The sequence below is a fragment of the Callithrix jacchus genome, chromosome 5, assembly GCF_049354715.1.
Source record: "Callithrix jacchus isolate 240 chromosome 5, calJac240_pri, whole genome shotgun sequence".
In the NCBI taxonomy this organism is placed as follows: Eukaryota; Metazoa; Chordata; class Mammalia; order Primates; family Cebidae; genus Callithrix; species Callithrix jacchus.
In genome coordinates, this window is record NC_133506.1 from 70,104,167 (window position 1) to 70,131,238 (window position 27,072).

General features: G+C 48.6%; 1 protein-coding gene across 4 annotated transcripts in view; it reads left to right on the plus strand.

The window, feature by feature from the left end:
• LOC128932085 (POTE ankyrin domain family member A-like) overlaps window positions 1–15,141 on the plus strand; it is a 112,235-nt gene extending 97,094 nt beyond the window's left edge. Inside the window, exons 13-17 of one of the 4 annotated variants that reach the window (XM_078375503.1) lie at window positions 4,574–4,697; window positions 5,532–5,655; window positions 10,159–10,235; window positions 10,592–10,630; window positions 11,577–15,141. In XM_078375503.1, coding sequence (XP_078231629.1) covers window positions 4,574–4,697; window positions 5,532–5,655; window positions 10,159–10,235; window positions 10,592–10,600 — 334 coding nt within the window. In that variant the 3' untranslated portion in view covers window positions 10,601–10,630; window positions 11,577–15,141. Of the gene's footprint in view, window positions 1–4,573; window positions 4,698–5,531; window positions 7,115–10,158; window positions 10,569–10,591; window positions 10,631–11,576 lie in introns of those variants that run through there. The other 3 variants (XM_078375501.1, XM_078375504.1, XM_078375502.1) reach the window with 3 other exon arrangements.
• Window positions 15,142–27,072: the final 11,931 nt, after the last annotated feature.

Consider the following 27,072-nt stretch of genomic DNA (forward strand, 5'->3'; position numbering starts at 1 on the left):
CCACAAGATTCACTTTTTCAGCTCCCACAAATGATGCAATATTTGTCTTTTTTTTTGAGACAGAGTCTTGCTCTGTCACCCAGGCTACAGTGCAGTGGCGTGATCTCAGCTCACTGTAACCGCTGCCTTCTGAGTTCAAGCAATTCTCCTGTCTCAGTCTCCTTGAGTAGCTGGGACTACAGCTGTGCACCACCACATCTGGCTAATTTTTGTATTTTTAGTAGAGACAGAGTTTCACCATGTTGGCTAGGCTGGTCTTGAATTCCTGATATCAAGTGATCCACCCACCTTGGCCTCCCAAATTGCTGGGATTACAGGTGTGAGCCACCATGCCCAGCCACGGTATTTATTTTTACATGTCTGGCTTTCACTTAACATAATGACCTCCAGTTCCACCCATGTTGCTGCAAATGACAGGATTGCATTCTTTTTCTGTGGCTGAATAACATCTGTTGTGTATGTCCACAACATTTTCCTCATCCCTTTATCCGCTGATGGACACTGAGTGATTCTGTACCTTGGCTATTGTGAGTAGAGCTGCAATAAACATGGGAGTGTAGATATCTCTTCCACCTACTGATTTCCTTTCTTTTGGATATAGTTACCCTGCAGTGGGATTTCTAGATCATACGGTAGCTCTGTTTTTAGTGTTTTGAGGACCCTCCATACTGTTTTCCATAGAGGCTGTGCTATTTACATTCCCACCAACACTGCAAGCATTTCCCTTTCTCTGCATTCTCACCAGCATTCATGATTTTCTGTCTTTTTAATAAAAGCCATTTTAACTGGGGTGAGATGATATCTCATTCTCTTTCCTGTGGTGGGGGTAGATGTCACAGACTCTGAATTATTAAAGACAAATAGTAACAGATGTCAGAGAGGATGTGGAGAAATCGGAACCCTTGATCATTGCTGGTAGGAATGTAAAATAGTGCAACTACTTCAGAAAACAGTCTGACAGTTCCTTAGAAGGTTAAACGTAGTTACTGTGTAACCAACAATTCCACTCCTACGTGTCTTCCCAAGAGAGTTGAAAACAACTGTCCATGAAAACAAAAATGTACATTTACATTTCCTTGATAATTAGTGATGTTGAATGTTTTTTGATATACCTGTTGACTATCTGTATGTCTTCTCTTGAGAAATATCTATTCATATTTCTTGCCCTTTAAAAAATCGTGTTATGTGTATTTTTGCTGTTGATTTTTTTGAGTTCCTCATAATATATTCAGGTTATTAATCCTTGTTGGATGGATAGTTTGCAAATATTTCCTCCTATTCTGCAGATTGGCTCTTGGTTGATTGTTTCCTTTGCTGTGCAGAAGCTTTTCAACTTGTTGTAATCCCATTTGTCTATTTTTGATTTTGTTGTCTGTGCTTTTGAGGTCTTACCTGAAAAGCTTTTGCCCAGACAGACCAACATCCTGAAGCATTTCCCCAGTGTTTTCTTCTAGGAGTTTCTTTGTGTCAAGCCTTAGATTTAATCCATTTTGATTTGATTTTTATGTATGGTGAGAGAGAAGGGTCTAGTTTTAATCTTTTGCATATGGTTATCTAGTTTTACCAGCACCACTTACTGAAGAGACTGCCCTTTCCCAATGTATATTCTCAGCACCTTTGTTGAAAATGAAATGATCATGTGGATTTTGTTCTGTATTATTAATGTGATGTATCACATTTGTTGATTTGTGGATGTCGAACCATCCTTGCATCCCTGGAATGAATCCCACTTGATCATGGTGAATGATCTTTTTGATGCATTGTTGAATTCTGTTTGATAATATTTTGCTGAGGATTTTTGCATCTGTGTTTATCAAGAATATTGGCTTGTAACACTCTCTTTGTTGTATCCTTGTATGGTTTTTATGTCTTTCTGATTCTTTAGTTGGTGAGCCCATTTGTTCTTTATTTCAGCAAGCAGCATTTCTTGAGTACCATGTGCTGGGTACAGTGCTGAGTGCTCAGACAAGTGCTGCAAAAACATGCAAGCCTGTCCTTTAGAAGCTCACAGTCTTGTAAGGGAAAGGGAGGCATTTGGTTGACTTCCAGATTCCTAGGTTGTCTGCCTGTAGCCCTGGGCAGTGGCACCATGTTCTGAAGTAGGGCTTGCAGGATAAGAGGCAGGGTTATGGAGAAGGATGAAAAGCTCTGTTTGGAACCTGTGCATGGGAGTTTTTGTGAACCATCAGTAGAGACATCCAGGGAGTGGTCAGAGTTGTAGGTTTTTATTTTATTTGTTTTTATATACTTTAAGTTCTGTGCAGAATGTGCAGGTTTGTTACATAGAAATACATGTGCCATGATGATTTGCTGTACTCAGCAACCTGTCATCTAGGTTTTAAGCCCCGCATGCATTAGGTATTTCTCCTATTGCTCTCTCCCTCCCCTTGTCCCCAACCCCCCAACAGGCCCTGGTGTGTGATGTTCCCCTCCCTGTGTCCATGTGTTCTCATTGTTCAACTCCCACTTATGAGTGAGACCATGTGGTGTTTGGTTTTCTGTTCTTGTGTTAGTCTGCTGAGGATGATGGTTTCCAGCTTCATCCATGTCCTTGCAAAGGACATGAACTCATTCTTTTCTGTGGCCGCATAGTATTCCATGTTGTATGAGAGGCCTTGACTAGAGAAGGAGAGTTGGGAATCAATAGGGTAGAGGTACTCTTTGACGTTGGCCTAATCAATGTGACCACTGGCGAGGCTGAGTAGAGTACCACATTTAAGGGCAGGTGGAGAAGGGAAGCTGGTGAAACTGACTGGAAAGGAAAGATGAGAGGAGAGGAGGAGGAGATGGAATCTCTGAAACCAGAGGAGGAGAAATTCCAGGAAGGGAGGACATCTGTGTCAGACACGCAGAGATGTCTGGCCCAGTGACCCAGACCCTGCACAGGTTGACAGGAGGTTATTAGCAACCTCATCAAAAGTGCATTGAGACACTTCACACCTCTAGCATGGCTTTAATCAAAAAGACAAATAATAACAGATGTTAGGAGGATATGGAGAAATGGGAACCCTTGCTCATTGCTGGTGGAAGTGTAACACAGTGCAGCTACTGTGGAAAACAGTCTGGCAGTTCCTTAGAAGGTTAAACATAGAGTTACCATATGACCAAGCAAACCCGCTCCTATGTATATACCCAAGAGAGTGAGAACAGTGGGCCATGAAAAACTGAGTCTACCAATACAGCTAGTACCCAGATGTTCATGGCAGCATTACTCATCCTAGCCCAAACTGGAAAGAATCCAAATGTCCATCATCTGGTCGATGGATAAACAAAATGCATTCTAGCCATAAAATGGATTATTATTAGAATCAAAAGGAATAAAGTGCAGATACAAGCTACAATATTGGCGCATAGGTGAACCTTGAAAACACTGAGTTTAAGAAGCCAGACAAAAATGCCACATTATATGATTCTATTTACATGGCTGTCCGGAAGAGGCCAGTCTACAGTGGTGGCTTAGGGATCAGGTGGGAGTTGCGGGAAGAGGAATAGGAAGTGATTACAGATGGCTCCAGGGTTTCCTTTAGGGGCCAAACGTGTTCTAAAATCAGATGGTGGTGATAGTTGCACAACTCTGAATATACTAAAAGCCATTACACTGTACACTTTAAATAGGTGAGTTCTGTTGTACATAGATTCTGTTTCAACAACACTACATTGATGGCAGGTGCAGTGGCTCACGCCTGTAATCTCAGAACTCTGGGAGGCCGAGGTAGGCAGGTCACTCAAAGTCAGGAGTTCAAGACCAGCCTGGCCACATGGTGAAACCCTGTCTTGACTAAAAATACAAAAATTAGCCAGGCGTGGTCACACATGTGTGTAATTCCAGCTACTCGGGAGGCTGAAGCAGGAGAATCACTTGAACCTGGGAGGCAGAGGTTGCAGTGAGCCAAGATCATGCCACTGCATTCCAGCCTGGGTGACAGAATGAGGCTCCATCTCAAAAACCAGTGCATTGAGGACACGGCCATCCTGTCCCACACAGAGCGCACTGTGGGCACTGTCCATGGTCTTTGTTAGACTATAGGAGAAGGAAACTCTTGGCTGAGAGTACCCTTGCTTCCCAGCTCCCAGGGCAGCCTCCTCATGTGGATCCAGGAGCGTATTCTCGTCTGTATGAAGGGTGGCCTCCTGGGACCTCCTGGGAGTTCATGTGTCTTGGGTGTTTCCTGCGGTGGGGGCAGATGTCACAGACTTCGCCATATTTCCTGCTGCATTCCCCACAGGGCCCTCTCTTGACCCATAACTTGGACAGGTGTGAGACCACAGCATGGGTGAGAGAGATCTGGGCTAAAGGCCATCAAGCCAGGACCCCAGTTTGGCAGCTCTGGACTTGACCATGAACCTAGAGTAGCCCTGTAGTGTAGGGATCAGGAAACCCTGCCATGTGCTGCCATCTCTGGGACCTCAGGTGGGAAAGGACTTCTTGGCAGTGATGCTTGGTGGGGCGTTTGACCCCACAGCCACCCCCTACAATGCTGGTCACCAGCTGGCAGAGGCTCTGCCTGGGGCCAGGGATGGGCATGGGTGGAGGCTGCCTCCACGGCCTCAGTCCTCATTTCTGTGCCCTCAGTGACAGTGTATCCAGCACGCCCAAGACCCCAGATAGCGGACACTCTTCTCAGGAGATAAAGTCTGAGACCTCATCCAATCCCAGCTCTCTGGAAATCTGCCCCAACAAGGAGAAGAGACTGAGGGTAAGGGAAAGGCTGGCTTTGGCCCAGAGCCCTGGAACACACTCTCTGCCTCTTGGCTGGCTGAGAGTGACCATCTCCTGCCTCTGGAACTCTCCAGAACACATATGCTGATGGGTGGGGGCGTGGGCAGCCACCAGAAGATAGGCTCAGATCTCCACAGGGGCTGCCCTGTCCAATCCCAGGAGGACCCGGGGATGGAGGGCTCTCGTGTGCCACCAGGGCCAGCTTTGCTTCTGTTCCCTGCAGGCCCTTTATGAAGTTGAAGAAGAATGGCCATGACATCTCCCGCTCCTCCTACAGCACCAGCAGTGTCAGCAGCACTGCTGGGGAGGGAGAGGCCATGAAGGAGGGTGACAGTGGGGTAGGTGTGCCTGTCTACCCTTGGGCAGGCACTCTGGGTGCTGGCCAGCCACCCTCCTTGCATTAGAGGCACTGTGGATTGAGCCCACTCCAGTCTTTGCAGAGGAAAGGGGAAGAATGGAAATGAGAGGTGGGCTCATTGGCCATCACCACCCTCTGGGCACCATGGGTGAGGGGGTCCCTCTCAAAGTGACATGGCAGCAGCAGCAGAGGGCAAGGGTCAGACCTGATGGTGCCCCTGCCTTGGGGCTCCTGGCTGGAGTGCTGAGTGGCTAGTGCTGGCCCAGGAGGCTGGGTCAAAGGTCCTTCTTGGAGCAGGAAAGCTTAGAACCAGGGTTAAAGTCAGCAGGAAAGAAAAGAGCAAATGGGGAGTGGGAGGCAGTGGCCGTCCTGGGCTTGTGGGTGCTATCTCAGACCTGTGTAATGTGGCTACCGAGGGTGGGCTGACCTCACTCACCCGGCCTCTCTCCTCAGAGCAGCCAGCCGTCCACGTCACCCTTCAGGCAGGAGGTGTTTGTCTACAGCCCGTCCATGAGCAGCGAGAGCCCCAGCCTGGGAGCAGCTGCTACCCCGATCATCATGAGCCAGAGTCCCACAGGTCAGTGGCATGGGTGGTGTGTGTGACATCACCAGGAGGGCAGGCTGTGCCCTGTCCACAGTTGGCCACCCACACCAAATTTTCTGGTCTTCAGCCCTCCTCCCCACTGTGAGGATTCCACTCTGTGAGCTTTCTCCATCTGTTCATCGGCCTTCACAGCCTAAGTTCCTAACCTCCCTACACAGAGAGTGGGAAACTGAGGCAGAGAGGTGAAAGCCTTGCAGGAGACCCTGTGGGAATTCACTCAGGGCAGTGGCAAAAATACTAAGGGAAAAATAGTAGAGAAAGTTACAGAATATAGTCTCAAACCCTTTTGGAAGGCCTAAAGGTTTTTTCATAGTTTCAGTAGAAGTTTCAGGTGAAGGCAGCCTAAATCCTCCTTACACTGAGTTAATAAGTAAAGCAAATAGTCACGGTATGTGGGGGAGTTTACCTAACTAACTTGTTTACTCATGTGGTCTTAAAACTAACCTTTGAGCCAGATGGTGCTCTCGGAGAGGTTGACCAAGATATCCACTAATGGTGTTTGCTTTGGGTGTCGGAATCTGTGCTTTAATCTTCACTCTAGTGGTGTTGACCCAAGCCTTTCTCAACTAAACTTTATTAAATAAATGCCAGTTTCTCTAGCTAGTGAGGGCTGGCAGTTGCAACTGTTTACAGCACTCTACAGGGTGCCTGTAAGCCACAGGGACCCTCAACCAAACTGGCAAAGTGTAATTATCTGTGTGTCAGTGCTGTGACCTGACGGTGCCCCTGCCTTGGGGCTTCTGTCATCTGTCGCTGGGTCAGAGTCTGCAGGACGGACTCCCACAGGTAGTTGCCCTGATTAGATCCCATAGTGGAGGAGTCGGGATTGGTGATGAGGAAGCTTATTTGCCACTGGCTGCCCTCCCCGCCTGCCAGCACTCAAGGGTCCCTCTGTCCTGGTGGGGGTCCTGATAACACAAGAGGGGGAAGGGCTGCAGGGGAAGGAACAGCAGGTGGAAAGGCCCAGAGGTGAGGAGAGAGCAGGCATTCTGGACCTGCACATGGTTCACAGCAGCTAGAGTCTACAGAGCCAGGCAGGAGACAGGCTTGAGCATTGGCAGGCCAGGGTCATCCCCAAGACCCTGGTGAGGATTTGTTCTCTGGCTGAAAGCTGCTGTTGGAGACTCTTCAGTATTTGAAGACTCTTAAGTAGGGAAGCACTGTCTGGAGTTGAGAAAGACCAGTTGGTTGCTGCAGCTGCTTGGTGGAGAATGGGTTAGTGGGGAGCAGGAACAGAGAGGAAGGAGGAGAGGGGATGGGAGGGGAACCGGGCTGTGGCAGAGTGCCAGGGTTTGGGAGGTACCAAGGAGATACAATGTAGGGGCTCAGTAGCAGGGCTTCAGCGAGAGCAGGAGTCTGGATTTAGGGTTCTGTGATCCCTGCAGCTGGGCAGAGTAGGGGAGCCAGCTCTGGGGAGAAGGTGGGGGGCCAGCATCTGGGAGCTGTGTGGGGGCACTGCTGGGCGGGTGCTGTGGGTTCCTGCTCTCGTGAGGGCGGCTGAGCATGGAGTGAGCACAGGACTCTGAGCCTGGGTCCAACTCTTGGGTCTGCTGCTCACTAGACATGATACTGGGCAAGTCACCGAGCCATTCTGTGCCTGTTTCTCTCCAAGCAAAAAATGAAGGGAGGGGAATAGTAGTGTCTGCCTCCGACAGCTGGTTGTATGAAGATTTAAAGGTGCTCATGCTTGTAAGAGGCACAGGACTGGTAACCTTGGCGTTTGTTAAGGAGTGGGAATGAGACAGGGCAGTCTTGCTCTCCTGTGGAGGTCTGGCAATGTCTAGACACATTTTTTATTTTCACGACTTAGGAAGGGTGCTACTGGCATCTAGTGGACAGAGGTCAGAGAAGCAGCTGAGCAATGTACATGTCAGCCCGCAACCACATTAGCCAAAGAATTCTCCGGCCTCAAATGTCATTTGGTTGAGAAACTCTAGTCTCAATGATAGAGACACAGGAAGGGCCAATGGGCCATCAGGGTGGCTGAAGCCAAAATATTCCTGGGGTCTGCATGGTGAAGGGGTGTTGCAAAGAGAACCTGCAGTGTCAGAGATAAAGGGAAGATGGTGATTCCACAGCCAGTGGCCCTCTGCCCTCGCGTGTTTCTCAGTGAGTGGAGGAGGTCACATGCCTCCTCTCATTCAGCCCCCTGAGGTCGGGCAGCTGCAGAGCTGGGTTTGAATCCCAGTTTTGGGATTGACAGGTCCACCTCTCTGAGCCTCAGCTGTAAAGGGGGGTAGTAATACAAATTCCCTCGATTTTTTTTTTAAATTAAGGCCGGGCACGGTGACTCACAACTGTAATCTCAGCACTTTGCAAAGCCAAGGCAGGTGGATCATGAGGTCAGGAGTTCAAGACCAGCCTGGCCAAGATAGTGAAACCTCATCTCTACTAAAAATTCAAAAAATTAGCTGGGCGTGGTGGCAGGCGCCTGCAGTCCCAGCTTACTCAGGAGGCTGAGGCAGGAGAATTGCTTGAATCTGGGAGACAGAGATTGCAGTGAGCCGAGATCAAGCCACTGCACTCCAGCCTGAGTGACAGAGCGAGACTTCATCTCAAAAAAAAAAAAAAACAAAAAAAAACAAAAAAAAAAACTTAAATATTGGAATGAATGAAAGAATCTGTAACCAAGCCTGGCTCCCACTTGGTTTAAATGAATATCCAAGTAAGGAAGGTTTTGAGTGAAGGAATGAGAGTTTCTGCAAGTTGCTGAAAGTCACCGGGGGCAGAAGGGACCTTGGATGGGTCTGGGGACTCTGGGCCGGTGCTTCCCACTCCCTACAGTGATGCTGCTTCTTACACACCTTTTCTCCACACAGTGTTTAACCCCCAGCCCCATGAAAGATGTGCGTGGTTCCCCCAGTATGCGGGTGGGCTTGGGGAGATCCAGAAACCTGTTTTCTGCTATTGGGCTGAGTTTGGGGAGAGAGGTGGTCTGGGAGGGCCTGACATGTATCCATCCATAACCTCAGATATCTGATCATTGGTCATTTCATCCCGGGGCTTCCTGGGGCCCAGCAGAGTACTGACAGGTGACACAAAGAAGTGTCACAGCCCTGGGTGGACCGCCTCTATTTGAAGCACCACGCACCAGTCAGCAGCTTCCAGGAAGGCTATGCTGAGCTGAGCTTTTGATACCCTTGGCCAGAGGAAAGCCAGAAACTCCAGTGGCCCTCCTGCCAGTAGGGCCTAGTGGAGCGTTTATACCTGGCTCTGCCACCACTCACACACTCACTTACTGAAACGTGTTATATGATGGATGTGAAACACAGTGTACAAACAGCAAATAGATGATATTCTCCACTATAAATCCCGTATGTCCAATTGACTCTCACAAAATGCTTTACTGGCATCTGCCTAACCTTTCCATCTGTAGCCAACTTAAGTCTGCCGGTGATGAATATATGTAATTCGGACATGAATGTGGACTGATATTACCATGTTAATGAGTATTTTGTGTGTGTGTGTGTGTGTATTTTTTTTTCTTTTTTTTTTTTTGAGATGGAGTCTCACTGTGTCACCCAGGCTGGAGTACAGTGGCACAATCTTGGCTCACTGTAACCTCAACCTCCCAGGTTCAAGCAATTCTCCTGCCTCAACCTCCCAAGTAGCTGGGATTACAGGCAAGCACTACTATGCCTGGTTAATTTTTGTATTTTTAGTAGAGACAGGGTTTCACCATGTTGGCCAGACTGGTCTTGAACTCCTGACCTCAGGTGATTCACCTATCTTGGCCTTCCAAATTGCTGGGATTATAGGCATGAGCCACTGCACCCGGCCATGAGTATTTCATATTAAGAGAACTTCATTGATCAGTGTAACACGAGTAATTTCTTTGCTGTATCCTAGAACAGTTTTCAAACGCTGGAAGGATATTGACTCAGTTTTCTTTTGTGCTGTTCACAATGTCATGCCTGCAGACACACGTTTTGAAGTTTAATGTACATTACTTTTTTCCTATTAGTTCCTTAAGTCTAGACTACAAAACAATGAATCAAGCCATGATTTGTAGCATGTGCCAATTTCTGTGGTGTAAATATACCTATCGTGGCTGATCTCAAGCTGCTGATGTGACATCCTTGAACGCGGAATTGGGAAGAAGATACACTGTAGCCACCGTCTTTAGGGTGTTTCTACCATGTGAATACAATAGACATAAGAGCATAGATAATCATAAAACAGAAAAATAACTAGGAAGTGATGAATTTCAAGTATTTCTTACATCTGTTGAACATAATTTATTGAATTCTAAGCTTATGTAATTCAACTTTACAAAATGGCCTGTATTGAACAACCTGCTCCCACATTTCTGTAATCCAGGAGTTGGCTCTTACGGACCGGTACAGGTCAGCTGGAGTGCTGGTTCAGGTGGGGGGCAGGAGGCCCCCTTCCCCTGGGCTCCCCGGCCAGTCCCCACATGCAGCCCCAGTGGCCTGTACAGCTCCACCCTCCTTTCATGGGTGTTCTTTTTCTTAGATGCCAAAAGCAGAAACTCCCCGAGATCGAACCTGAAATTCTGCTTTGACAAGCTCAGCCATGCCAGCTCCGGTGCGGTAAGGATGCTGTGAATGCCTCCCACACCCCACATAGAAGGCAGCCGCCCTTCTGCAGGCCAGAGGAGGAGGGTTCAGACACATCAGAGGGGCTCCCCATAGCGAGCAGGGGAAGTTCTGGGGAGGTCTGGCCCCAGCAGGCACAGGCAGTGACTCAGGGGTCCCGGCTACCTTTGCCACAACTGCTGAATTAGAGCTTCACCTCTAGACACGGCCAGGCCCACATGTGAGGTGTGAAATGCTGGTCCATTCCTGAGCTCACCAGACTGTCAGGAGCTGAGTGCAGAGTCGCTGCCGTGGAAGGGGACTGTGTTGTCTGGTTACTGAAACTCCTGTATGGGTTTTTGTTGAAACAGGGTCACTAATGTGAAGCAGGAGTCCTTTGCCTGTCCAAGGTGGGTTGAGTGAATGTTTGTCCCTCTGTGGTCATGAGTTGGGCCATGTGTTCCTTTTAGATCAGGGTTCAAGTGGCCTGTAGCCTCGGAATGGCCAGAGAGATGCTGCCAGCTGGGGAAGTCCAAAACGCCGCCTCACCCCTGAAGACCTGTGATGGGGAAAGAGGGGCAAGTGGCCTGTGTGGAGATGGGAAGGGGATTCCCAGTAATGCTGGACCAGACGTACTAGCTAGGTCTCCCATCCACTGATGGAGTCTGGTTTCTACAGGCAGAAGGGGAGTAGCCATGCCCACTTCTGCCCCTGGAGGGAGGAATTCCTGGGAGTGCTCCCTGGCATCCCTGCCCTCAGGCAGCTGTCCCCTCCTTGTGTCTTTGGCAGAGGCCCTGGGCTGGGTGTGCTCTCCTCCTCTCCAGGAGATGCCCCTGGCAGTCAGCACCGTGAGGAGCCACCCCAGGAGGCCTCTGCTTTTGCCTGCTTTGAGGGGACATGCGGTTTCAGCAGAGCGGCCCTGGGTCAGCTCGCTACCATCACGGCCTGGATGCCTGCTGGGGAGGTCCCCAGAGGCCCATCTGAGCCCCAGCCCTCTCCCCACATGGGGCTCCAGGGGTAGGAGTCAGTGCTGGAGCTGAGGGGAGGGGCATGGACGAACCCACTTTATGTTCAAACTGATTTATGAAAAGCAGAAGAAAAATGGGCATGTGTACCTTCCCTCTGCCTCCATCATGCACTTCAGATGCCACTGCCCACCAAAGCCATGGTGAGGTGCAGCTTCTTGGCCGTGAAAGGTGGGGCCCCCTGATATCAGGACCCTCCTGGTCCTAACGTCTCCACTGAGCTGCAGCCACAGGCAGGCGCGTTCCCCACCCTTTCCTCCCGATGTCTGCACTGTCCCTTCCTTCCTCTATGGAATGTTGGCTCATTGTCCCCCTCTCCTTGTCTCCTCAGGGAAGCCCTGTTCTGCCTGGAGAAGGCTCCTGTTCCAGCAGTTTGAGAGTGCCAAACACAACCCTGACAGCCCCAGGCCCGCCGCCCCACCGGCCACCTGCTCACATACCAGCCATCAATCTGGGTATCCCAGGTGGTCACAGCCCTGCCTGCGCCGCCACCGACATGCCCTCCAAGTACCTCCTGTCTCTGGACGAGGCCTCCTTCCTCAAGTTCCTCCTTCCTGACCTCCCAGTGTGATGTCCAGGTCCTTTGTAATCTTGTTCAGCCTGGAGAGGAAAAAAGTTGGGCAGGGAGGGGGGGGGAGTAGAGGGAGCTTGCACGTTTGGGGTGGGGGTAGAGCCCAGCGAGGGCCTTAGCCACAGGGCAGTGCCTTCCTGGACAGGGTGGGCTTTTCCACCAGGAACGCTCTTGGTGGTGGTGGTATCATGCTCCCAGGAGCCAAGACTCGGAGTGTCCTTGAGGCCATCCTGATAAAAGTCGGCACTATTGCCCCTGTATCTCTGGATCTCCAAAATGTCCATCTTTGCTTCTGTGCTGAGCATCTTTCCCATCTGCTGATGTAGGCCTGGGGCTGCCTCCCCGGCTGCCAGAGTACTGTGAGCAGGACTCCAGCCAGTTCAAGCTCAGAGACAGCTGGATGGGCCGGGGCCATGCCGCACACTTCCCGGATGGTGGCTGGCACTTTGTGTCCTGCCCAGCTTCTCACAGGCCCCTGATTATGGCTACTGTGGGGGAAGCCCTGAGGTGGTCTCTTCCCCTCGAGCAAATATTTATTCCACAAAGGGGTGGGGGGAGGCTAGGAGGGAGAAGGAATTCAGGGAGAGCGAAGGAGCCGTGCTGGGAGGCTGCTGTGTTGGTTGAGAGCCAGGCCGGGGCCCAGGTCTCCACTGGCAGGGGACGTTCCAGGAAGACCATTTCCCCTCCCCACTTACATGAGGGGAGAGTGAGGTAGGGAAGGTTTGCAGGTTCTGATGGGGTCCATGTAGGGGGAAGGGGCCCAGTGTCCCTCAGCCGCATATGCCTCTGGAGTCTTGGGGGGCCCAGCATGGCCTTGGGGCCTTTACCAGCTACTGTGACCTTCAGCAACTGTGTCTGGGGCTCAACCCGCAATCCTATTCCCCTCTCCGGCTGGGGTCTGAGGCAGCTGTCACATCTGAAAGATTCCTGCAACCTGGGCCCCATCTGGATGTGGTTCAGACCCCATGACCCACATGCTCAGCAGAGCTCCCTTGCTGGGGCAGCCAGCTCACCCCCAGGACATCTCCCTGGCTTCTTCCTTCTGAGCGTGCAGGCCCTGGACTTCTCTGCTAGTGGGCCTAGGTTGGGGTTAAGGTGGGCATCCTCCAGGTAAAGCAAGCCTGAAGAGCAGCTTTCAGTGCAGATGGGCTGTGGAGGGACGCTGGCTGGCCCTTGCTACTGGCTGCCTCCTAGGAGGACTTTGTCCCTGCCTCTGAGCTGGTAGGCAGGATGGCTGGGTGGCCCCAAAGAAGCACAGACCTGAGATGGAGCCTCTACCTCTGGTTTGCTTTTGGAGTGCTCTGAGCAGGACCCCAAAGGCCCCCTCTGGTCCTGTGTCACTGTCTCTAGAAGCTCCATCCTGTGGCTCCATCCCAGGCTGCCGGTGCTCAGAGGGAGGAGGAGAACGGGGATTGGCCCAGTCTCCCCTCCCTCCTCTGGCCTATGGGACAGGCAGCTTGGGTTCCTGGGGGTCTGCTTCCCCCATGCTCCCCTACATCTGCTCTGATCAAAAATGTCTTTTATGCTGCGCCCAGTCTTGGGGCTCGGATATTTGCTCAGACCTCACTGGCCCTTGCGACGAGACTCATTTAGATGGTGCTCAGGATGGTATTTGAGGGATTTCCACTGTGATGTCCATGAGTGGGTGTTGTTTGGGTCATGTCTCTGGCTCTGGGAACTGCCTGACCCACTGAAGAAACTGCTTTCCAGGCCCAGTGGGCCCAGCCATATGCCTCCAGCTCAGTTGATGCTTAAAACAGGTGCAGAAAAGCTAGAGATAGAAGGTCTTGATGGGAGTTTCTGTCTGTGCCAATGAATGTAAAGATGTTTCTTGAAAAATAGTCACTGGTTCAGCTTTGTCAGCATTATCTCAACACCCAAGCCTCTGGCTCCTTTTAGTACCTCAGCCAGCAATGTCACTGTCCAGATGAGAAATCTTAGCCCAAGTGAGGGGAATGACATGCTTGAGGTCACACAGCTGGCTGGTGGCAAAGCTGGGATTAGAACCCTCAACCCAGGATCCCTTCCTCTGCACGACCTATGTGCTTGGTTGAATATGTGGCTGTGTTTCCTGGGGCCCTGGGTTTTGGGGAAGACAGCTAGTGGTTTGGCCCTGGCGTGCAGCTGATCAGTCAAGGATGCTGGTGAGGCCTCGGTTTCTGCTTGCTTTCATCAGGAGGGATAGTCTTGGATTTTCCAGTGAGGACCCTCAGGCTTTGGATGGAAGGAAATGAGGAGGAAAGGTGATTGGGTGATGTTCCTTGGTGGGATTGGTTCTTCAGCTCCAGTGTGTAATGAGGATGGAGGCCAGGGAGAAGATGCTGCCTACCAGCCCACAGCCTCCCTTTTCATGAATTAGGAGGAAAAGTGGTCCAAGAAAACTTGTTATTTTTTTACAAAGTTGGTCAATAAAAACCTGGGCGAGCACCTGTCTCACTTTCCTCCCAGACCCTTGAAGGTGCCAGTGCAAACACTACCTTTCTCATTGGTTTCTAAGTCAGTAGAGACAGCTCTGTTTTGAGCAGTCAGGGGTTCCAGTAGATCTCATGGCTACAGGCAGCCAGCAGGGACCAGGCTGGCCAGCCAAGCTCAAGACCCCTCGGCTCCCCCCAGTCTCCAGCTACCCGTCATCAAGGCAAGGGAAGGCCAGTAAAGTTTGCCAAGGCTGATCCTGCGACCTGGTGGGGCTGGCTGGGGTATTCTTTTACCAAGCTCTGTTTTACCACCAGCCCCTGTCCACCCTGATCCCATGTCTCCCTCCCTTCAGCTGGGCCATGTGCTCCTTTGGAAGACCAGCCCCACCAGGGCCAAGGGCAGCAGAGCCCTGCTGAGTGGGGCCATGGCTCTGTCCTGCACCTTACTGGCTCTGGAGAGGGGGGCATTTGTCTGGAAGACTGGAATTGAATTGCCATAGTCTGATTTTGTGACGTTTCTGCTTGGACTCGTAAATCACCCTTCCTGCCCCTTAGCATGTGTGCGGCTCCTCCTTGTCATGAGTGCTCCCCTTGGACGGTGCAGCTCGGGGCACACTGACGTATGAGCGTGCAGATTCCCCTGTGTGAAGAACCTTAGGTAGAACCTCAGGACGGTGGCTTGGAAGAGATGCTTCACGGGATGATGACTTTCCTTTCTTTCCTCTTAGTGAGTGGGTGATTCTAGACCCCAACTGCCTATGTCATGTAAATAATGTACATTTAATTTATTGCTATGGTAGCACATTGTATTTGTTAATGTACAAAACACATTCTAAAAGGTTGACAGATGTATATTTTGTTGCTTAAATGTGTCTTTGCAGAAATTGACAATAAATAACATATTTTGTGTCCATCAGTGTTCAAACTTCTTTGCATGGGGTTCTGGGCCCGGGCAGCACTTTTCAGTTCACTGGAAGTTGCATATTCTCTGGCCTATTGATGTGTTACTTTGGCCTGGAATGTGTTTTTGAACATTTAAGTTGTTGATGTTTAAAATATTGACAGTTACAAAAGTGGCTGGGCATGGTGGCTCCCACCCATAATCCTAACAGTTTGGGAGGCTGAGGCAGGAGGATCTCTTGAGCCTAAGGGTTTGAGACCAGCCTGGGCAACATAGTGAGGCTACATGTGTACTCCTCCTTCCCCCACAAAAACAAAAAAATCCTAAAAAATTAGCTGGGCAGGTGGCATGCACTTGTGTTCCCAGCTACTCAGGAGGCTGAGACTGGAGGATCGCTTGAGCCTGGGAAGTCAAGGCTGTGGTGATCGGTGATTGCACCAGTGCGCTCCAGCCTGGGTGACAGAGTGAGACTGTTTCAAAACAACAGCAGTAACCAAAAGGTCGGGTGCCGGGCTCCCACCTGTCAACCCAGCACTGTTGTGGGAGGCTGAGGTGGGTGGATCACTTGAGGTCAGGCTTTCAAGACCAGCCTGGCCAACACGGTGAAACACTGTCTCTACTAATACCACAAAATTTAGCTGGGTGTGGTAGTGGTTTCCTGTAATCCCCACTGCTCAGAAGGCTGAGGCAGGAGAATCTTTTGAACTCTGGAGGTGGGGGTTGCAGTGAGCTGAGATCACACCACTGCATTCCAGCCTGGGTGACACAGAGCTGGGGTCTCAAAAATCAAACAAACCCTAGAAATTTTACATAAACCTTGAATTCTGCTGCTTTTATGAAATCAGAAGCTGAATCTCCTCCTCAGGCAGGAGTTGCTCAGAGTTCACCGGCGTCTTTCCCGGTGGTGTGGGCCCTTGTGTGTCCCTGTCTCCACAGTTCCCTGTTCATACTGGAACATTTCACTCATTCCTGTTGCCTGTTGCCCTCTGGCATGGCTGAGTTTGCAAGCCCTGCTCTTCACTGATTGTCTCCATCCTGCAACGCTCTCCCTCTGCTCACTTCTCAGATTCCCAGTTCTCTCCTTCCAGCTTTCTTTCTCGGCTGCATGCTCTCTCTTCCTGTCCTCCTCTGACTCCTGAATCACCAGTTTCATATACATCGAAAGAAACGTTTCGTAATTTCAACTTTGCACTTCTAGTATTTTGGAGCTAGTAATACATTTTTTTTTCTTTCAGGATTGAAGCATGTTATTAATCCTTGGAAAGTTTGTAGGCCTAAGGCACAGGTGCCTGTAGTGGCTGGTGCATAAAACTGTTTCTCCCAACCGTCTCAATGCGCACACACTCCAGGTTTTCATGAAATCGCTGGGTTCTGACTCAGGCAAAACAGGCCAGTGGCTACTTGGTTCCTGTTGAATACGCACACCCAGATAAAAGCTGAAGCCACACACGTCAGAATGGGAATAGTGAGGGCTCCAGCTGAACAGTCAAAGTGAATGTAGAATTTGCTGTATGAGCCAGCCCGGGTCTGCTGCTGGACCGAGACAGTGGTCTAGTCACAAGGACTTGCATCAGGAGGCAGGGGGCAGTTGGTGGTGCCACGTTGGCAACCTGGCAAAAGCGGCTCCAGCAGCATCACTTGCTCTATTTGGGTCACTGTTGTGTTACTCTGAACTGTGAACCACAAAGTTAACATGGAGCCTTATTGTGTTGTCTAGGTAATTTGACCTCGTGCATTCTGTGATCTCAAATGGAGACACAGGCTCAAGCCACTGGGCCAGAAAATCTGTGGAGGAAAGATGAACATCTGAAAGGATACACTTCCCCACTGTTGCCAGTGGCTACTGTGATGTCACAGTGGACGTGAGAAGTGGAAGGGTGCAGACAAATTTTATTAATTGATTGATTGAGACAAAGTCTCCCTCTGTTGCCCAGACCAGAGTGGCACAATCTCCATTCACTGCAATCTCTGCTTCCTGGGTTCAAGCGATTCATCTGGTTCAGCGTCCCAAGTCGCTGGGATTACAGGCACCCACCACCACTCCTGGCCAGATTTTGTATTTTTAGTAGAGACGGGGTTTCACCATGTTGGCTAGGCTGGTGTTGAACTCTTGACCTCAGGTGATCCACTCACCTTGGCCTCCCAAAGTCCTAGCATTACAGATGTGAGCCGACATGCCCAGCCTTTTAAAAATTATTATTTTACTGTTGACGGTATGCTTTTTAAAAACGAATACACAAGCAAAAATAAAAAAGAAAATGAAAATTAAAAACTTAAATAAAAACTAATACACCAAGTGTGGTGATGTATGCCAGTAATTCCAGTACTTTGGGAGGCCGAGATGGGCAGATCAGGAGGTCAAGAGATCAACACCATCCTGGCCAACATGGTGAAATCCTGTCTCTACTGAAAATACAAAAATTAGCTGGGCCTGGTGATGCCAGTTACTTGGGAGGCTGAGGCAGGAGAATCACTTGAACCTGGGAGGTAGAGATTGCAGTGAGCCGAGATCACACCACTGTACTCCAGCCTGGGAAACAGAGTGAGACTCCATCTCAAAACAAAACAAAAAACAACAAGGTAAGCATCTTACCTTTTCTTTAGCAGAGTATGCCATTCCCAGTTTCTGTCCTGAGACTTTCAGAGGCAACAACAACCATGTTTCATTCCATCTTCCAGCAGCCAGTACATAGTCATTTAAAATTCTTTGGTGGTTCTGCAGATTCTTTTTTTAATGTGTAAATTTTACATGAAAAAATATCTGCGGGGGGAGGACTCAAGATGGCACTGTGAGAACAACCCAGAATTGGAGCTCTCCTTGAATCCACGGAGAGGTGAGTCAGAGCTGCATTTCCAGACTGATCTTTGTTGCCCACAGAACGGGAAAATTCCCAAGTATAAAGGAGACGCAGGAAGCCAGGCAGTACCTCTGCGTGGCAAAGCCAGCAGCCGGGGTGGTGGCGGCCAGCCCTACCCAGTGCTCCCCACAGGGCGCACTTGTCCGGGTGCCCTGTTGAACCAGCAACCTGAGACATGAGAGGGCTGGACTTGAGACTGAACGAGACTTGAACAGTGGGCCAGCCCAGGGGATTGCAGGGACAGAGCGTTTGGGTTACACCAGTGGGACGAACGAAACCACAATTTCAAACGATCCCCGTCCAGACAGTCCGAGATGCTCTGTGGGGGAGGGGCGTCCACCATTACAGAGGCAACGCGCCCCAGCTGAGGTACACGCCCACTGCTGACACAGCCAGCTGTTACCGAGGCAACCCGCTACAACAGAAAGATTCCACTGCAGGGTGTGGCAGAGACCACAGCAGAACAGCAGAACCTGCAGCAACAGGGTGAACCACACAACAGAAGGGCGGAGCCTCAGCAGGCAAACAGTGGCTAGTCTGCCTCCTAGCTAGGCAGGACACCTCAACAAACATCCAAAAATAAAGCCCGAACCCCCCAACACAGAGCATTTGAGAAAAAAATGATTTTCTTAATGAGCTCTGTTGCAGCAGAATCAAACATAGCAGCCTAACAGCCCTGAATGAACAACAGAGCTCACAGCTCAGCAATTGAGCTCCAAAAAAGTACAGACTGTCTCCTCAAGCAGCTCCCTGACCCCTCTATATCCAAAAGACTGACATTTGGCAGGCATCATCCTGGGACAAAGATAGCAGAAAAAGAAACTGGTAGCATCCCTCACTGTGCCACAGCTGCTAGAGGTGCACCCCAGACAAGCAGGGCCTGGAGTGGACCTCAGCAGTCGTACAGTGAAGGGGCTAGATTGGTAGAAGGAAAACCAAGTAACAGAAATACTTCATCATCAACAATCTGGGTATCCACTCAGAGACCCAGTCAAAAAGTCAGCAACTACGCAGACGACAAGGAGATAAATCCACTAACATGGGAAGAAACCAGCGAAATAAGGAGAAAAACACCCGAAACCAGAACATCTCACCTCCTAGAAAAAACCAAAACTCCTCACCAGCAAGGGAACAAAGCTGGACAGAGAACGACTGTGATGAAATGAGGGAATTAGACTTCAGAAGGTGGATAATGAGAAACTTTGGTGAGCTAAAAGGACATGTATTAAATCAATGCAAAGAAACTAAGGAACTTGAAAAAAGATATGAGAAAATGATAACAAGAATGGATAAAGTAGAGAGGAATATGAATGAATCAAAGGAACTGAAAAACATGAGAACTTCGCGAAGCATGCACAAGTTTCAGTAGCCGAACTGACCAGGCAGAAGGAAGAATATCTGAAGTCAAAGACCAACTCAATGAAATGAAACGAGAAACCAAGATTAGAAAAAAAAGCGCAAAAAGGAATGAACAAAGTCTCCAAGAAATGTGGGACTATGTGAAAAGACCTAACCTACGTTTGATAGGTGTACCAGAAGGGGACGAAGAGAATGAATCCAAGCTGGAAAATACTCTTCAGGACATCATCCAGGAAAATTTCCCCAACCTAGCAAGACAGGCCAACACTCAAATGCAGAAAATACAGAGAACACCACAAAGATATTCCGAAAAAAGAGCAACCCCAAGGCACATAATCGTCAGATTCAACAAGGTTGAAATAAAGGGGAAAATATTAAGGGCAGCCAGAGAGAAAGATCGGGTCACCCACAAAGGGAAGCCCATCAGACTCACAGCAGATCTCTCAGCAGAAACACTACAAGCCAGAAGAGAGTGGGGGCCAATATTCAACATTCTTAAAGAAAAGAACTTTCATCCCAGATTTTCATATCCAGCCAAACTGAGCTTCAGAAGTGAAGGAAAAATAAAATCCTTTGCGAACAAGCAAGTACTCAGAGATTTTGTCACCACCAGGCCTGCTTTACAAGAGCTCCTAAAAGAAGCACTACACATAGAAAGGAACAACCAGTACCAGCCATTCCAAAATCACACTAAATGCTAAAGAGCATCAACATAATGAAGAATCTACAACAACTAATGAGCAAAATGGCCACTTAGCATCAAAATGGCAGTATCAAATTTACACATAACAATATTAACCCTAAATGTAAATGGACTAAATGCACCAATCAAAAGACACAGACTGGCAAATTGGATAAAAATCCAAAACCCATCAGTGTGCTGTATCCAGGAAACCCATCTCACATGCAAGGATACACAAAGCCTCAAAATAAAGGGATGGAGGAAGATTTACCAAGCAAATGGAGAGCAAAAAAAAAGCAGGAGTTGCAATTCTCATCTCTGATGAAATAGACTTTAAAACAACAAAGATCAAAAGAGACAAAGAAGGCCATTACATAATGGTAAAAGGATCGATACTACAAGAAGAGCTAATGATCCGGAACATATATGGACCCAATGCAGGAGCACCCAGATACATAAGGCAAGTTCTTAATGACTTACAAAGAGACTTAGACTCCCACACAATAATAGTGGGAGACTTTAACACTCCACTGTCCATATTAGACAGATCAACCAGACAGAAAATCAACAAGGATATCCAGGGCTTGAACTCAGACCTGGAGCAAGCAAACCTGATAGACATTTACAGAACTCTCCACCCCAAATCCACAGAATACACATTCTTCTCAGCATCACATCACACCTACTCTAAAATTGACCACATAATTGGAAGTAAAGCACTGCTCAACAAATGCAAAACAACTGAAATCATAACAAACAGCCTCTCAGACCATAGTGCAATCAAGTTAGAACTCAGAATACAGAAACCAACCCAGAACTGCACAGCTTCATGGAAACTGAACAACTGGCTCTTGAATGTTGACTGGGTAAACAATGAAATGAAGACAGAAATAAAGAAGTTCTTTGAAACCAATGAGAATGAAGACACAACGTGCCAGAACCTCTGGGACACATTTAAAGCAGTCTCTAGAGGAAAGTATATAGCAATAAGTGCCCATATGAGGAGAATGGAGAGATCCAAAATTGACACCCTATCGTCAATATTGAAAGAGCTAGAGGAGCAAGATCAAAAAAACTCAAAACCCAGCAGAAGACAAGAAATAACTAAGATCAGAGCTGAACTGAAGGAGATTGAGACACGAAAAACTCTTCAAAAAATCAATAAATCCAAGAGCTGGTTTTTTTAAAACATCACCAAAATACACAGACCACTAGCCAGATTGATTAAAAAGAAAAGAGAGAACAACGAAATAGATGCAATAAAAAATGATAAAGGGGAAATCACCACAGTTTCCACAGAAATTCAAACCATCAACAGAGAATATGACAAACAACTCTATGCACATAAACTAGTAAACCTGGAAGAAATGGATAAATTCCTGGACTCCTGTGTCCTCCCAAGCCTAAACCAGGAGGAAGCTGAAACTATGAATACACCAATAACAAGGGCAGAAGTCAAGGCAGCAATTAAGAGCCTACCACTCAAAAAAAAGCCCAGATCCAGACGGATTCACAGCCGTATTCTACCAGACACACAAAGAGGAGCTGGTACCATTCCTTCTGAAACTATTTCAAATAATTCAAAAAGAGGGAAGCCTTCCCAAATCATTTTATGAGACCAACATCATTCTGATACCAAAACCCGGCAGAGACCCAACAAGAAAAGAAAACTTCAGGCCAATATCCATGATGAGCATAGATGCAAAAATCTTCAATAAAATATTGGCAAGCCGATTGCAACAGCAAATCAAAAAACTTATTCATCATGATCAAGTAGGATTCATCCCGGGGATGCAAGGCTGGTTCAACATATGCAAGTCTATCAATGTAATTCACCACATAAACAAAACCAAAAACAAAAACCACATGACTATCTCAATAGACGCAGAGAAGGCATTTGACAAAATTCAACAGCCCTTTATGCTAAAAACCCTCAATAACCTCGGTATCGATGGAACGTATCTCAAAGTAATAAAAGCTATTTATGACAAACCGACAGCCAATATCATACTGAATGGGCAAAAACTGGAAGCATTCCCTTTGAAATCTGGCACTAGGCAAGGATGCCCTCTTTCACCACTCCTATTCAATATAGTACTGGAAGTTCTAGCCAGAGCAATCAGGCAAGAAAAAGAAATAAAGGGTATTCAAATAGGAAAGGTGGAAGCCAAATTGTCTCTATTTGCAGATGACATGAGAGTATACCTAGAAGACCCCATCGCCTCAGCCCAAAAACTCCTGAAACTGATAAGCAACTTCAGCAAAGTCTCAGGATATAAAATCAATGTGCAAAAATCACAAGCATTCCTCTACACCAATAACAGACTTAAAGCCAAATCAAGAACGAACTCCCATTCACAATTGCTACAAAAAGAATAAAATACCTTGGAATACAACTCACAAGGAACGTAAGGGACCTCTTCAAGGAGAACTACAAACCACTGCTCAACGAAATCAGAGAGGACACAAACAGATGGAGAAACATTCCATGTTTATGGTTAGGAAGAATTAATATCGTGAAAATGGCTATACTGCCCAAAGTAATTTACAGAATCAACGCTATCCCCATCAAGCTACCATTGACTTTCTTCACAGAACTGGAAAAAAACACCATGAACTTCATATGGAACCAAAAGAGAGCCCGCATAGCCAAGTCAATTCTACGCAAAAAGAACACAGCGGGGGGCATCACACTACCGGATTTCAAACTATACTACAAGGCTACAGTAATCAAAACAGCATGGTACTGGTACCAAAACAGAGATATAGACCAATGGAACAAAACAGAGGCACCGGAGGCAACACAACATATCTAAAACTATACAATCTTTGATAAACCTGACAAAAACAAGCAATGGGGAAAGGATTCCCTGTTTAACAAATGGTGTTGGGAAAACTGGCTAGCCATGTGCAGAAAGCAGAAACTGGACCCCTTCCTGACACCTTACACTAAAATTAACTCCAGATGGATTAAAGACTTAAACATAAGACCTGGCACGATAAAAAACCCTAGAAGGAAATCTAGGCAAAACTATCCAGGACATAGGAGTAGGCAAGGACTTCATGACCAAAACACCAAAAGCATCGGCAACAAAAGCCAAAATAGACAAATGGGACCTAATCAAACTCCACAGCTTCTGCACAGCAAAAGAGACAGTCACTAGAGTGGATCGGCAACCAACAGAATGGGAAAAAATTTTTGCAGTTTACCCATCTGACAAAGGGCTGATATCCAGAATTTACAAAGAACTCAAACAGATTTACAAGAAAAAAAACAAACAAGCCCATTCAAAATTGGGCAAAGGATATGAACAGACACTTTACGAAAGAAGACATATATGAGGCCAACAATCATATGAAAAAACGCTCATCGTCACTGGTCATCAGAGAGATGCAAATCAAAACCACATTGAGATACCATCTCATGCCAGTTAGAATGGCGATCATTAAAAAATCTGGAGACAACAGATGCTGGAGAGGATGTGGAGAAAAAGGAACACTTTTACACTGTTGGTGGGAGTGTAAATTAGTGCAACCATTGTGGAAGACTGTGTGGTGATTCCTCAAGGCCTTAGAAATAGAAATTCCATTTGACCCAGCAATCCTATTACTTGCGTATATATCCAAAAGACTATAAATCGTTCTACTATAAGGACACATGTACACGATTGTTCATTGCAGCAATGTTTACAATAGCAAAGACCTGGAATCAACCCAAATGCCCATTGATAATAGACTGGATTGGAAAAATGTGGCACATATACACCATGGAATATTATGCAGCAATCAGAAATGATGAGTTTGTGTCGTTTGTAGGGACATGGATGAATCTGGAGAATGTCATCCTCAGCAAACTGACACAAGAATAGAAAATGAAACACCCTATATTCTCACTCATAGGCAGGTGATGAATAATGAGAACACATGGACACAGAAAGGGGAGTACTAAACACTGGGGTCTATTGGGGGGAAAAGGGGAGGGCCAGTGGGAGGGGGAAGTGGGGAGGGATAGCCTGGGGAGAAGTGCCAAATGTGGGTGAAGGGGAGAAGGAAAGCAAAGCACACTGCCATGTGTGTTCCCACGCAACTGTCTTGCATGCTCTGCTCATGTACCCCAAAACCTAAAATCCAATAAAAAATTAAAAAAAAAAAAAGAAAAGACATCTGCAGCATGCAAGCCCCAGAAGAGTGGGGGAGTTTATCAAGGTGAGAAGTCACTGTTCTCTGCGTCAAACATGGATTGAATTTTTCCTGTCTGAGTGTAGCCCGTGGCCCCCACCTTGTGGGGGTAACATTCTCAGGAACTTCTCTTGTCCTAGTCCCTTCTCATTTCAAAAACAATATTAGTCTTTTGTTTCCCTTTTTCATTCAGTTGTTGTTTTATAACTTTTGTAGAGACTGACCCAAGTAGATGCTATGGGTATTAGACAAAAACACACATCCCCAGGGGCAAGCCATCCAGTGGTGAGGAATCTCTCCCATGTTCTCTTCCCTGCTGCCCACAGAGACTTCCTTAGTCTCCCCCTCCTCTTCCCCACTGAGGGGCAGCTTGTGGAGATGGAGGACTCATGCCCCTACATGCAGAACCCCTGCCAAGTTCAGTAATAGTTATCACCCTTCCAAAGCTCGAGTGACATTTTGAGATGACCTACCAGACATGCAGTGAAGGATATAACCTCACAGCCATTTTAGAAGCATTTCGAATAGCTACCAATGCCACTGGGCGTTTCACTCCTCTAACCCAAGTTAGAGTTTTGCTAAATCTGTAGCATCCTGAGTAGCATACAAATTTTAACTACATTAGTTGAATGCAGTTGATACATCTGTGGCCTCGTGTCTATTAAAGAGCACACTAGATTGTACCCAGCACTGTTAGGATATGACATGCTTATTAGATGTCTTTATTCACAGGAGAGTGTATGATAAACGACTATTTCTAATAAATATATTTTGTTTCTGTCTGATGATTTTTTCCCTTGGTGACATTTATCATTAATATTTTCTCAAAGTGCCATGCTTACAGAGTCTGTTTTCAAACCAGCATCTTCATCCATGTATTCCTTGTTGGGTCACAGTCTTCACTGCAGCTGCTCTTGTGGGCTGTGCTGGAATTTTCCGCAGAGGACTGGGCTCCTGGCTCCTCCGCTTCCCGTTTCCAGCTTTATTGCTGAGGCCACAGGCTCATGAAGATTGCCTTTCAAGGCCTACCCAGGATGCTGCTGAGCTGTGCAGATGTGCACACAATATGTGCAATGTCATGTGTGACTAAATGCCAACTGAGACCCTGGAAACCACTCATGGGGGAATCATGCCAAGATTGAGGAGGCAAGGTGAAGATAGTTTTTAAATGATTGCTTCCTTACCCCTCCCTAGTTCATGTTTTCTTATACATAATTACATTTCTTCCTTGCTATACTACAAATCCCTAATTTTAGTTGGTCAGAGATGGATTTGAGACTGAGCTCCCAACTCCACGGCTGCAACACCTGATTAAAGCCTTCTTCTTTGGCAATACTCATTTCTGTGATTGGCTTTCTGTGGGTGACAATGCAGGACCTAGGCTAATGCCCCGAGGCTTCAGTGACAAAATCTGTTTTTCATAATGCTTTACCTTCACTGTCCTCAAGAATTAGTATTTGAGTACTTTCTAGAGTCTCCTTTGCCACTTTTCTTTGAGAGGGAGTCTTGCTCTGTTGCCGGGGCTGAAGTGCAGTGGTGCAATCTTGGCTCACTTCGACACCCACCTACTGGGTTGAAGCGATTCTCCTGTCTCAGCCTCCCAAGTAGCTAGGATTACAGGTGCGCCATGCACAACTATTTCCATTTTTGGTAGAGACGGGTTTCACCTTGTTGGGCAGGCTGGCCTCGAACTCCTAACCTCAAGTGATCCCCTCGCCTTGGCCTCCCAAAGTGCTGGGATTACAGGCGTGAGCCACTGCACCCGACCGACGCTAGTGCTCGCGGGCTGCAGGGACAGGACGGACTAGAGGCGAGCACCCCAGTGGCACCTGGCATTCCCCGACCCAACTGGGTCGCCAGCTGCACAGCCCCTGGGCAGATGTGCGCAGCGGCTGCGGCTCAGAGCTGGGAGCCCCTGCTTGGCCCCATCCCCAGGCAGCGGAATGCCCAGAACTGGTCCCCTGGCTTAGGCACCAGCCGAGTAGGAGCTGGGCGGGCAGTGGCGTCGGGTAGGCCCTTCCCGCGGGGCAGGCAGCTCGCTTTGACCCAGCCGCCTGACTCGGCTTGTGTCCTGGCAGCGATTACTTTGGGGCAACTCCGCTGCGGTGGCTAGCCCGGGGCGGCCAAGCGATGGCGGCACAGGGGCGGGAACCGGTCCGCACGCCTGACCTGAGCAAGCCGAGGAGCAGGTGCTCGGCGGCGCTGTGAGGCGGCACTCCCTGATGACAGGCAGGGTGGACGGCGCCACCCGGAATGACCCGCCGGCCCAGGCCGGCGCCGGAGCTGCAGCGCCACCTATGGCCAAGGAGTTTTCTCCGGGAGGCGGGGACCTGTGTGCACAGGTGCAGTGATGTCACGGGAGCCTGAGCAAGTGCGGTGACGTCTCACGTGAGGGCTTGGCCGTTATCCGCGTGCCTGGCAGTTACCCATGAGGCTTGGCGGCGGTCGCTTGGCTTGACATTTCTTACTTGGCTCAGAGGTGCTCCTTTCACTGATTGGAAACAGCGAGCTTTCCTCCTGGGAGGTTGTGGCCAAGGCAGTAACTCGCTACTTTTGGCCTCCGGGGGTGGAGAAAAGCGGGGAGGGGCGGGGAGGGGCTGAGGGGTCTCAGAAGGCGGCAGTCTCCGCCACAGGGAGGATATTTAGAGGCGGGCGCCCTGAGGACCAATGGCCCTCGGGCTCCCTCACCGGCTGGTGGCCCGACAGCTCGCTCAGCAGAAGGAAGCGTGAAGCGGAAGTCTTCGCCCCGCCTCAGTACAGAGTCGACCCGATCTCGAGCTCCACAGAGCTCCCTAGCTGGGCAAAGTCCCCAGGCTGGAGCGCGTCCTAGTGCCCAGAGGCCCTGGCGTGGACAAGAGGGACA